The following is an 11,020-nucleotide window of genomic DNA, read 5'->3' as shown; positions in this document are numbered from 1 at the left end:
GCAGTCTTCAGGTTATGGATTCAGCATCAGAGTCCACCCCGATCCCATCCCTTGCAGCAGAAAATTGTGGTCCAGAATCCAAACTACATAAAAAAATAAATAAAGGAAGTGTCCAGCCCTTCTGGCTGCAAAGAGAACATTTAAATGGTGCTTAACCATGTCTGTGGATATTGTGCATGGGGAAATAATGAAATGTCAGTGGGGCAACTGGTTCCTGTTGGTGTTGCTGGGTTAGGGAACTAGGACTTCAAACAGCTGTCATCTCCCTCTCCTCTGCAAGGAGGAGACTCCCCACGAGTTCCAAAATCATCCACTGACTGTCCACACTAAAACCCAAATCACTTCCCAATCTTTCCCCTGGGGAGGCTGTCCCCCAGCGCCACAGATCTTATTGACAGAACATTTCCCCTACCCTCATTAGATTAAAATCTGCTAGGCGCCAATGTGATGGTGGTGGTGGGGAACCCTCAAGAATGAAGTGTCCAGGGAGGTGGGGCAGTGTTATAGCTTCAATTTTCTATAAGGCAAAAATCCTTTGATCTCAGGGTTTGGTCTTTAGGGTTGCCAAGCTGAAGCCTCTCTTCATTTTGCTGCCCCATAGAAATTCCACCTGGAAGTTGGTCTCACTTCAGGATTCGGAGGTGCTTGCACCTGTTTGTGTCTCGGTCTGGACAAGGTTTCAAGAGGGGTGGTTTCTATTTTATGGGGAGCTGAATACAGCAGAACCTCAGAGTTAGGAACCCCTCAGGAAGGGAGTTTGTTGGTAACTCTGAGATGTTCCTAACTTTGAACAAAACGTTATAGCTGTTCTTTCCAAAGTTTACAACTGAACATTGCCTTAATGCAGTTTTGAAACTTTACTATGCAGAAGAAAAATGCTGCTTTCCCTTTTTTTTTAATAGTTTACGTTTAACACAGTACTGTCCTGTATTTGTTTGTTTGTCTCTGTTGCTGCTTGATTGCCTACTTCCAGTTCCAAATGAGGTGTGTGGTTACCGGTCAGTTCCTAACTCTGGTGTTGGTAACTGTGAGGTTCTACTGTAGAGTAGGGGAAAGGAGGGGCTAGCTCCTGCCACCAGAGGGCTCTGATTATTGCTAAGGGAGGACGGGATGCTGCTCGCTTGCTCTCTCTCTGCTGAGCATGTAAATGGCTGAGCTTCCTGGGTCATTCGCTGTGCACCGGCAGCACTGCTGTTGCCGCCTGGCTTTTGATCTGTTGCTCCTCCAGCGGTGTCTGTGCGGGGAGAGACCTGCATTAATCCCCCTCTGTGCCCAGCCCGGGGGGACTTTCTGCGGGTGGCTGGAACCAGCCCCGGGCTCTGCCGACAGCAGCCCCGGAGCTGGAGCTTGCAGGTGAGGGGAGAGACTCGGGGGAAAGGGCTGGGGCCGGGCAGGAAAGTGACTCTGCACCAAGGGAGGCTCAGATCTCTTGTGGCTGCATCTGCAGGGCAGATCTGAGCTAACAGTAATGAAGCCCCTGCTTTGGTTGGCCATCAGCTGCTGCCAGAGCTTTGCTCCGGGAGCTAAACGCAGAGGATTGGGGGGCGGGGGGAGGAGAAGTTTCAGCGTGACCATGAAACGGTGGCTGGGGGGCGGGTTCCCCCTTTTGTCTCTCTGGGGCAGGGTTCGTGTAGGGTGGAAAACTGCTCTCTGACTTAATTTGCTACTTAGGGTACACCGAGGGTGCTCAGTAACATCTGCCTTCACCCTGCCCTTACTTGGCCTCAGATTCTGTGGACTAGTTTTTACAGGGGTTAAAAAGGGGCAAAGGGGGTGAATTGGAGGTGGCCAGGGTCTGAGCAGGGGGTGGAAATTGACTGACTGGTCAGGAGGGTGAAGCCGCTGAAGGCAGGGTTAGGATAGGGGCTGAAGGGCAAAATCAGGGATGGGGGGGGGGGGGGAAGGAGATGGTGTTAAACTCAGGGGTGAGGCGCTGCCAGAGGGTAACAGAGGGCAAAACCCAGGCACAGGCAGGGGCAGAGGGGGTAACAGTTACCCCGGTGGACTGAGACACCAGTGTTTGGCAAAAAATAGGGTGCGGGGGCCGAGGGGATTTTTTATTTCCCCTCCCACAGGACAGTACCTCTCCTCATGGGCTTCCCAGGGCTGGATTTGTAAAGGTGCAGGCATCCGAATGCCTAGTCATTGCAGCTCCTCTTTGTCTGATGTAACCTACTGAGGTGCTTCAGGAGACTTGATTCAGTGAAATATTTTATGTACACCCCCTTATAATCAAAGAATCCCTTATCAGTGTATCTGACTGCATAGAGTCTCTCAGCAGTTCACCAATTTGTGTTATCTGCTGCTGGGATGCATTTTATTGTGCTATTTAAATTATATTTTAATAACAAATACTTATTGAAAATATGCATAAGTTAGTACTTGCTAGTAGTTTTAGCAATGACATCAGGGTTTCTAGTATTGCACTTGCTATGTTTTTTTTTACTGTGATTTCTAATTTGGAATTTTTAATTCTAACTTTTTCTTCTGTACTAGAAGATGGGAAAGGTGAGAGGTAGCAAATAAGAACAACCTTATGTATCAGTAACTGCTACTGGTAGCAAATTAAGACAGATAGCAATTTTTAATACTACACAGGCTCTAGACCAAATGGCACCCCAGGCGAGGAGCATCTTCAGCGCTCCCTTCTCCATTTGTTAAACTTGAATACCTTATTTTTTACTGCATTTGTAGCCCATTTCATGACTTTGATGCACGGTTTGCATGCAAGTTTTATCCCTGTTTTATAAGACGATAAAGTTGCATGCTAGGATCTGTAAATCTGCGAGCCCAGCGCCCCCCAAGCCTGGCACCAGGTCGTCGCCTGGGTCGCCTGCCCCTAAATCCAGCCCTGCGCAGAGGTGGATAATAAAAGAAATGAAGGGAAGGGAAAGAGAGCATGAAATGTGGTAGATCTAACCATCTCTGTACAGTTAGGGAAATACAGGGAAGAGAAGTGTGTGTGTGTATGTTGTTTCTTCGTTTAAAAATCTACCCTCGTTACTGCTCTCCCTTCCCCTGGAGATAATCCACAGAGATGATTTTATGTCCCCAAGGCAAGGACATGTTTGTTACATCAGACATGGTGGGTTTAAAAGGACTTAGGGCAGGTCTACACTACTGCGTAAATTGATCTCACTTAACGTCGCTCCGGGGTGTGAAAAAGACACCCCCTTGCCGACGCAAGTTACAGCAACCTAACTGCTGTCCACACCGGCGCTATATCGGCAGATTACTCATGGAGGTGGAGTAATTATCTCCATGGGAGAGCCTTTATAAAGCAGGCCAATGTTTTGGCCATTTATGGATTGTCCTTTCCTTCTAATGTATTAATGGGCTTGTATTCCCTCCAGGACACTTCCCCACCCGCCATGGTAGCTTTGTAAAATCTCTCCTCTTAGCCCCCTTGGCTGTGTAGATGGACGAGTCCCTCCTGCTCCTCAGCAGACCCCACAATGTCTGACTTTGAATTCAAACTCATCCCCCTTCTGGGTGGGCTGGGAAACCATGTTGGTGGTGAATGGTGTGGCAGGATTTGTCGTCAGCAGAGATGTGGATAGTTAAATTCTCCCATTAGCAGAGTGGCCTGCAGCTCTGATTCCATGGAGAGCTGGTCCAGAGATTTGCATGTGTTAAAATGGGCTGAGTTAATAATCATGGAACACTTCTCATAATGAATACTCCACAAATACCAGTGTCACCTGTTTTCTTTCCCCAGTGTGTCCAATTCCCAAACCTAACGTGATCTCTCAGATGGAACGAAGGGAAGAGTTGGAGGTGCCGGATCTCCAGGGTTCTGAAGAGAGGGAGATCCTGAAACACAGCTGCACAGGTGTGGAACCAGATAAACTGAGTCAGAAAAGATTGGTGGGTAAAGTAAAATGCTGGGATTCCCATAAAGCCCCAGTTCTGCCTCATCCCATCCTGGTCAGGATCCTTATGGCAGTTGTCACTCATGGCTTCCTAGCACACCTGGTGGTAACTCCCACTCCCCTGAGTGTGTGGATGGGATGTGGAGCTAGAATTGATCCCCAGTTCTCTGTCCTATTGGGAAGGTTTGCGGAGTGATTGGAAGGAGGAGGAATTGGCTCATGATTTATTTTTATCTGCTCTGTAGTTATTTGGGTTTGTTACCCCCTTTGCCTTTCCCCTTTCTGCATTCCCTTTCCCCACAGGGAATGACTCCTTTCTGGATTCTCTCTGTCCCAGCAGGAGATCAGACACTGAGCGAGAAGGAAAATTCATAGAAATGCAGGGCTGGAAGGGACCTCGAGAAATCCTCTAGTCCAGCCCCTCACGTTGAGGCAGGACAAGTACACTTGCACCGTCTCTGAAAGGTGTTTGTTTAACCTGTTCTTAAAAAACCTCCAGTGAGGGGGATTCCGCTACCTCCCTTGGAAGCCTGTTCCTTATCATTAAAACCTTTCACCTAAAATCTAGCCTTAATCTCCCGTGCTGCAGATTAAGCCAATGACTTGTCCTGCCTTCATTAGACATGGAGAACAGTCAATCACTGTCCTCTTTATAACGGTCCTTAATGTATTTAAAGACTGTTAACAGGCTCCATCTCCCCAAGTCTTTCTCTTTCTCTTCAACCTTTCCTCGCAGGGCAGGTTTTTTAAAACCTTTGGTCATTTTTGTCTCTCTCCTCTGGACTCTCCAATTTGCCCATGTCTGCCTGGATACGTAAATTAAGTTGTCAAGGGATAAAAGGGAAGGTCCTTTCATGGATTGAGAACTAGTTTAAAAGACCGGGAACAAAGGGTAGGAATTAATGGTAAATTCTCAGAATGGAGAGGGGTAACTAGTGGTGTTCCCCAAGGGTCAGTCCTCGGACCAATCCTATTCAACTTATTTATAAATGATCTGGAGAAAGGGGTAAACAGTGAGGTGGCAAAGTTTGCAGATGATACTAAACTGCTCAAGATAGTTAAGACCAAAGCAGACTGTGAAGAGCAACAAAAGGATCTCTTGAAACTGGGTGACTGGGCAACAAAATGGCAAATGAAATTTAATGTGAATAAATGTAAAGTAATGCACATTGGAAAAAATAACCCCAACTATACATACAATATGATGGGGGCTAATTTAGCTACAAGAAGTCAGGAAAAAGATCTTGGAGTCATCGTGGATAGTTCTCTGAAGATGTCCGCGCAGTGTGCAGAGGCGGTCAAAAAAGCAAACAGGATGTTAGGGATCATTAAAAAGGGGATAGAGAATAAGACTGAGAATATATTATTGCCCTTATATAAATCGATGGTATGCCCACATCTTGAATACTGCGTACAGATGTGGTCTCCTCATCTCAAAAAAGATATACTGGCACTAGAAAAGGTTCAGAGAAGGGCAACTAAAATGATTAGGGGTTTGGAACAGGTCCCATATGAGGAGAGATTAAAGAGGCTAGGACTCTTCAGCTTGGAAAAGAGGAGACTAAGAGGGGATATGATAGAGGTATATAAAGTCATGAGTGATGTGGAGAAAGTGGATAAGGAAAAGTTATTTACTTATTCCCATAATACAAGAACTAGGGGTCATCAAATGAAATTAATAGGCAGCAGGTTTAAAACAAATACAAGGAAGTTCTTCTTCACGCAGTGCACAGTCAACTTGTGGAACTCCTTACCTGAGGAGGTTGTGAAGGCTAGGACTATAACAACGTTTAAAAGAGAACTGGATAAATTCATGGTGGTTAAGTCCATTAATGGCTATTAGCCAGGATGGGTAAGGAATGGTGTCCCTAGCCTCTGTTTGTCAGAGGATGGAGATGGATGGCAGGAGAGAGATCACTTGATCATTGCCTGTTGGTCCACTCCCTCTGGGACACCTGGCATTAGCCACTGTCGGTAGACAGGATACTGGGCTAGATGGACCTTTGGTCTGACCCGGTACGGCTGTTCTTATGATACCCCAAAGGAGTTAGGCACCTAAATTCTTATATCACGCTCCACTGCGGTGCAGCAAACTCCCGCTGACTCACTCAGTGCCTGTGTTTGGCAGACAAAGTTCCTTAGGCACCTACGTTTCTTCCTCTGGGCATGCACGCTGCTGCCTCCCTCTAAGAATCCGGATGCTTATTACCTGCCTAAGCCCCAAAGTGACTTACAAACCAGGGGAAGACAGGCATTTAGCTGCCTCAGTTGCGTGCAGGTCTTGAGCCAGTGGTCGTGCTCAGAGGCCGTCTACCGGATCAGGCCCCTCAGGCAAGTTTACACAAAACAGTCAGTGGCGGGGGAGAGGAGAACCTCCCTCAAAACCTTAGCCCAGTGTACTTAGCCTTAGGGTACTCACTTGGGATGTAGGAGAGCCCCAGTTCAAGGCCCCTTCCATCTGAAGGGGAGAAGGGATTTACAAGGAGATCTCCGGTGAGTGCTCTAGCCACTGAGCTATGGGATATTCCATTATTCCTGTGGAAACTGTTGCACTGTGGATAAATAATTAAAAAGTCACTGGAGCAGGGGGACTGGACCCTGGGCTAAAAGTTATGAGGAGCTCCTCCCACCCCTCCACCTGCCTCTTGCAAAAATGGCATAGGAACCCAACTGCAAAGACAGTTCCCGGCACCGCTCTGCAACCTGGACTTAGGCGCCTATCTCTGTGAGAGGGGTGAGGCTTAGCACTTTGGGTAGCTTAGCTGGCTCCCTCCCTACCATTCTGGGTTTTGTCAACTGCAGTCTAAAGGCACCCGTCTCTCCCCATGCATTGCTTCGGAGCTTAGACACGTAAGTAAGGCATTATGATGTAAAGTGAGGCACCTAATAAAGTCTATGAGTCTAATAACTGGACATAATACTCCAACTGAGGCCTTACCAGTGCTCAATTACTTGATGTGTCTGTCTTAGGACACTCCTGTTAATATACCCCAAAATGATTTTAGCCTTTTTTGCAACTGCATCACATTGCTGGGTCGTATTTAATTTGTGATCCCCTATAACACCCAGATTCTCTTCAGCAGTACTGCTGCCTAGTCAGTTATTCCCCATTTTCATATAATAGAATCATAGAATATCAGGGTTGGAAGGGACCTCAGGAGGTCATCTAGTCCAACTCCCTGCTCAAAGCAGGACCAATTCCCAACTAAATTATCCCAGCCAGGGCTTTGTCAAGCCTGACCTTAAAAACCCCTAAGGAAGGAGATTCCACCAACTCCCTAGGTAACCCATTCCAGTATTTCACCACCCTCCTAGTGAAAAAGTTTGTCCTAATATCCAACCTAAACCTCCCCCACTGCAACTTGAGACCACTACTCCTTGTTCTGTCATCTGCTACCACTGAGAACAGTCTAGATCCGTCCTCTTTGAAACCCCCTTTCAGGTAGTTGAAAGCAGCTATCAAATCTCCCCTTATTCTTCTCTTCTGCAGACTAAACAATCCCAGTTTTGTATCTGTGCATTTGATTAATTCCCCCCCCCCCTTGTCTTTATTGAATTTCATCTAGCTGATTTCAGACCAATTCATTAAGGTCATTTTGAATTCTAATCCTGTCCTGCAAAGTGCATGGTCCACCCCCACCCAGCTTGGTGTCATCCCTAAATCTTATAAGCACACTCTCCATTCCATTATCCAAGTCATTAATGAAAACATTGAATAGTACTGGACCCAGGACAGATCCATGCAGGATTCCACTAGATACATCCCCCAGTTTGACAGCGAGCCATTGATAACTACTCTTTGAATATGATCTTTCAATCAATTATGCACCCACCTTATAGTAATTTCATCTAGACCACATTTCCCTAGTTTGCTTATGAAAATATCATGTGGAACTGTGTCAAAAGCCTTACTAAAATCAAGATGTATCACGTCTACTGCTTCCCTCTAGTCACAAGACCAGTAACCCTGTCCAAAAAAGAAATTAGGTTGTTTTGGCATGATTTGTTCTTGACAAATCTGTGTTGGCTACTACTTATTGCCCTATTATCTTCCAGGTGCTCCTCCGGAAGATCCTGAGCAAGTGGACCCAAACGGGATGTTTTTAGAAAGAGCCAAAAGAAATGTTTCCCAGAATCCTGAGCAGAGTCAGCACATATCAGAGAGTGAGCAGGGAAACCACAAAGGGGGGAGAGAGGAAAAATCCAGTGACCACCAGGGAGGTTTCAATGTTCTTAATGAAACCACGATCCAGCTGAGAGTCCACATGGGGGAAAGATCCTACGAGTGTGCTGAATGTGGGAAAGCCTTTAGTTGGAGATCACACCTTACTGCCCATGAGAGAATCCATACAGGAGAGAAACCCTATAAATGTCTGGACTGTGGGAAAAGTTTTAGTCAGAGATCCCACCTTACTACACATGAGAGAATCCACACTGGTGAGAAGCCCTATAAATGCCCCGACTGCAAGAAAAACTTCCGTCGCAACTCACAGCTTATTAATCATCTGAAATCCCACATGGGACAGAAGCCATATAAGTGTCCCGACTCTGGGAAAAGCCTCCGGCGCGTTTCACGCCTTACTGCGCACAGCGGAGAGATGGCTTATCAATGTCCGGACTGCAAGAAAAGCTACAGTCAGATGTCACGCCTTGTTAGACATCAAAGGTTCCACACAGGAGAGAAACCTTATAAGTGTCTGGACTGCGGGAAGAGCTTCTGTCAGAGCTCAGACCTTATTACGCACCAGAGAACCCACACGGGGGAGAAGTCCTACACATGCTCTGAATGTGGGAAAAGCCTCAATAGAATCTCACACCTTGTTGCACATCATCGATCCCACGCTGGAGAGGCGCCTTACCAGTGCCCCGACTGTGAGAAAAGCTTCAGTCAGATGTCGCACCTCATTAGACATCAGAGGTTCCACAAGGGAGAGAAACCCTACAAGTGCCTCAACTGTGGGAAAAGCTTCTGTCAGAGCTCAGACCTTATTACGCATCAGAGAATCCACACGGGAGAGAAGCCCTATAAATGCTCTGAGTGCGGGAAAGGATTCAGTCGGAGCTCAAACCTTATTGCCCACCAGAGAACCCACACGGGAGAGAAACTCTATCAGTGCTCCCACTGTGGAAAGAGCATGACCCGGAGTTCAAACCTCGTTCGACATCAGAGAACTCACACCAGGGGAAAACTGTTTAAAAAAAGCCTGGATCCAACCTAGCCATTGTGAATAATACACTGGCCTTTTCCCGTTAATGATGGCGGTGTTTGGACCCAGTTACTCAAAGGAGGCTCCTAATTTCTGTTGAAATCAATAGAAGTCAGGAGCATAAATAGCTTTTGAGAATCTGGGCTTTGGCTCCAATGTACGTCTGGGGTCAGGAGATTGGGAACCAGAATGGAGGGCACAGTTGCTTGGGAGTTGTGACACAGATGATGAACATAGGCATATCTTCAAAGACCATTATACTGAGATAGACCATGCACATGAATCTGCGGAATGTTCATAGTCCTTTGTATCGATGCAGGCATATGTTTTCATGTGTTCTTCAAATCTGTAGGGAGTGATTAATGCAAAACTCCCAAACCTGGCTATGTAGATGTCCAATCTTTGACGTCTGACCTCCTAGGCCATAGGGGAAGTTATTAAAATTGGTAACTAACTCAGCTTCCCTGAACAGAAGATTCCCTCACAGTGATCAGGTTGATTATTGTATTGAATTAACTGGATTTGTCTATTACTTTCAGCAAACTGAATATTCTCTGTTAAGTTCTTACATTTACCTTTTTTATCTTACTTTTCCTTTTCTCTAGAACCATCTTTCTTTTGTTTTCTGCAATTTCTGACTTATTCTTAATAGCATTCTAGTTAAGAAAACCGATACATTCAGGAGCACCAATGGACTGGTTTGGGTTTGCAATGTCCTGAACTGGATCCTGGAGACAGAATTGGGATGATGTGGTTTTTTCTTACTTTAAATGCAGAGGAATAAAGTGCAACTGAGTTTCCCAAAGTCTGAGTCTTACAACACAAATGGGGTGAGATTGGGGCCTGTGGGAAAGTCTGTCGGTAACACTGTCCTAGTGCTGCAAATCTGCGGATATCCGCATCTGTGGATATCAATGGACCATATTGATGGATGCGATCCAAATTTTATATCTAGAGCCCTAAAAATCTGCAGATATCCGCTTGATATCCACTTGCTATCTGCAGATATTTGCTTGATATCCACTTGCTATCTGCGGACCACAGATCGGCTGCGGATACAAATTTTGTATCCACCCAGGGCTCTAGTGAATGTAATTACATCAGAGGTCTGCTTTTTGATATAGTCATCCTTACAGAACCATCAATACATTACTATTGCCGTTTTAGTGTAATTCTTAATGCATTACACTATAATAACTCTGACATATACATATACTGGGGTGGCCAAACTTACTGACCCTCTGAGCTGCATACAACAATCTTCAGTAGTTCGAGAGATGCAGCGCACCTGCTGAAGCTCCGAGCCCTGGCCGGCGCGCCCTGCGAGGCTGAAGCCCCTAGCCCCACCCGCTGGCTGGAGGGCAGAAGCCCCTTACCCCACACCCTCTCCCCCCCACAGGGCAGAAGCCCTAAGCTCTGCCCCCCTCCAGTCTGGTAGGCAGAGAATGGGAGGAGGGCTCCATGAGCTGCACTTTAACTGTAGAAGAGCTGCATGTGGCTCACGAGCTATGGTTTGGCTACCCCTGACATTTACCCATTAAAAAAATCCTATGACTAAGATAGCTCCATGGCTGAATTCCTTGTACCTGCCCTAGTTAGAATCTGAGTTATCACATGCACTGTATTTCTCCTGTCACTAATTGCTTTAGTTTCAGATTTATTTATTCATTTATTCTTCTAGGAGCAGGTATCAAAGAGTTAATCCCAGGATAAGGCATGTGTAAATATATTATTAATTTAGGTGGAGTCTGAAATACCTGGGTTCAGTATAAAACTACATAACAAGATGACAGGTTTCAGAGTAGCAGCCGTGTTAGTCTGTATCCGCAAAAAGAACAGAAGTACTTGTGGCACCTTAGAGACTAACAAATTTATTAGAGCATAAGCTTTCGTGGGCTACAACCCACTTCTTCGGATGCATCCGAAGAAGTGGGTTGTAGC

General features: G+C 46.2%; 1 protein-coding gene across 1 annotated transcript; it reads left to right on the top strand.

The window, feature by feature from the left end:
- The first annotated feature begins 1,318 nt into the window (after nt 1-1,318).
- On the top strand, nt 1,319-10,860 carry LOC112118990 (zinc finger protein 501-like). Its single transcript, XM_029913016.1, has 3 exons — nt 1,319-1,353; nt 3,719-3,832; nt 7,929-10,860. The coding sequence occupies exons 2-3, from the start codon at nt 3,754-3,756 to the stop codon at nt 9,089-9,091; spliced, it is 1,242 nt and encodes a 413-aa protein (XP_029768876.1). The 5' UTR covers nt 1,319-1,353; nt 3,719-3,753; the 3' UTR covers nt 9,092-10,860.
- Nucleotides 10,861-11,020: the final 160 nt, after the last annotated feature.

This window comes from Terrapene carolina, unplaced genomic scaffold, assembly GCF_002925995.2.
Source record: "Terrapene carolina triunguis isolate 2854851 unplaced genomic scaffold, T_m_triunguis-2.0 Scaffold421, whole genome shotgun sequence".
Lineage (NCBI taxonomy): Eukaryota > Metazoa > Chordata > Testudines > Emydidae > Terrapene > Terrapene triunguis.
The sequence above is the reverse complement of the archived record's forward strand: the minus strand, read 5'-3'. Positions and strand labels throughout refer to the sequence as shown.

What these genes read in the sequence shown, in the direction of transcription:
- LOC112118990 (XM_029913016.1), top strand. Translation starts at nt 3,754, where the DNA reads ATGGAACGAAGGGAAGAGTTGGAGGTGCCGGATCTCCAGGGTTCTGAA. An exon ending in CCTGAAACACAGCTGCACAG is followed by an intron (nt 3,833 to 7,928) that starts GTGTGGAACCAG and finishes ATTATCTTCCAG; the next exon opens with GTGCTCCTCCGGAAGATCCT.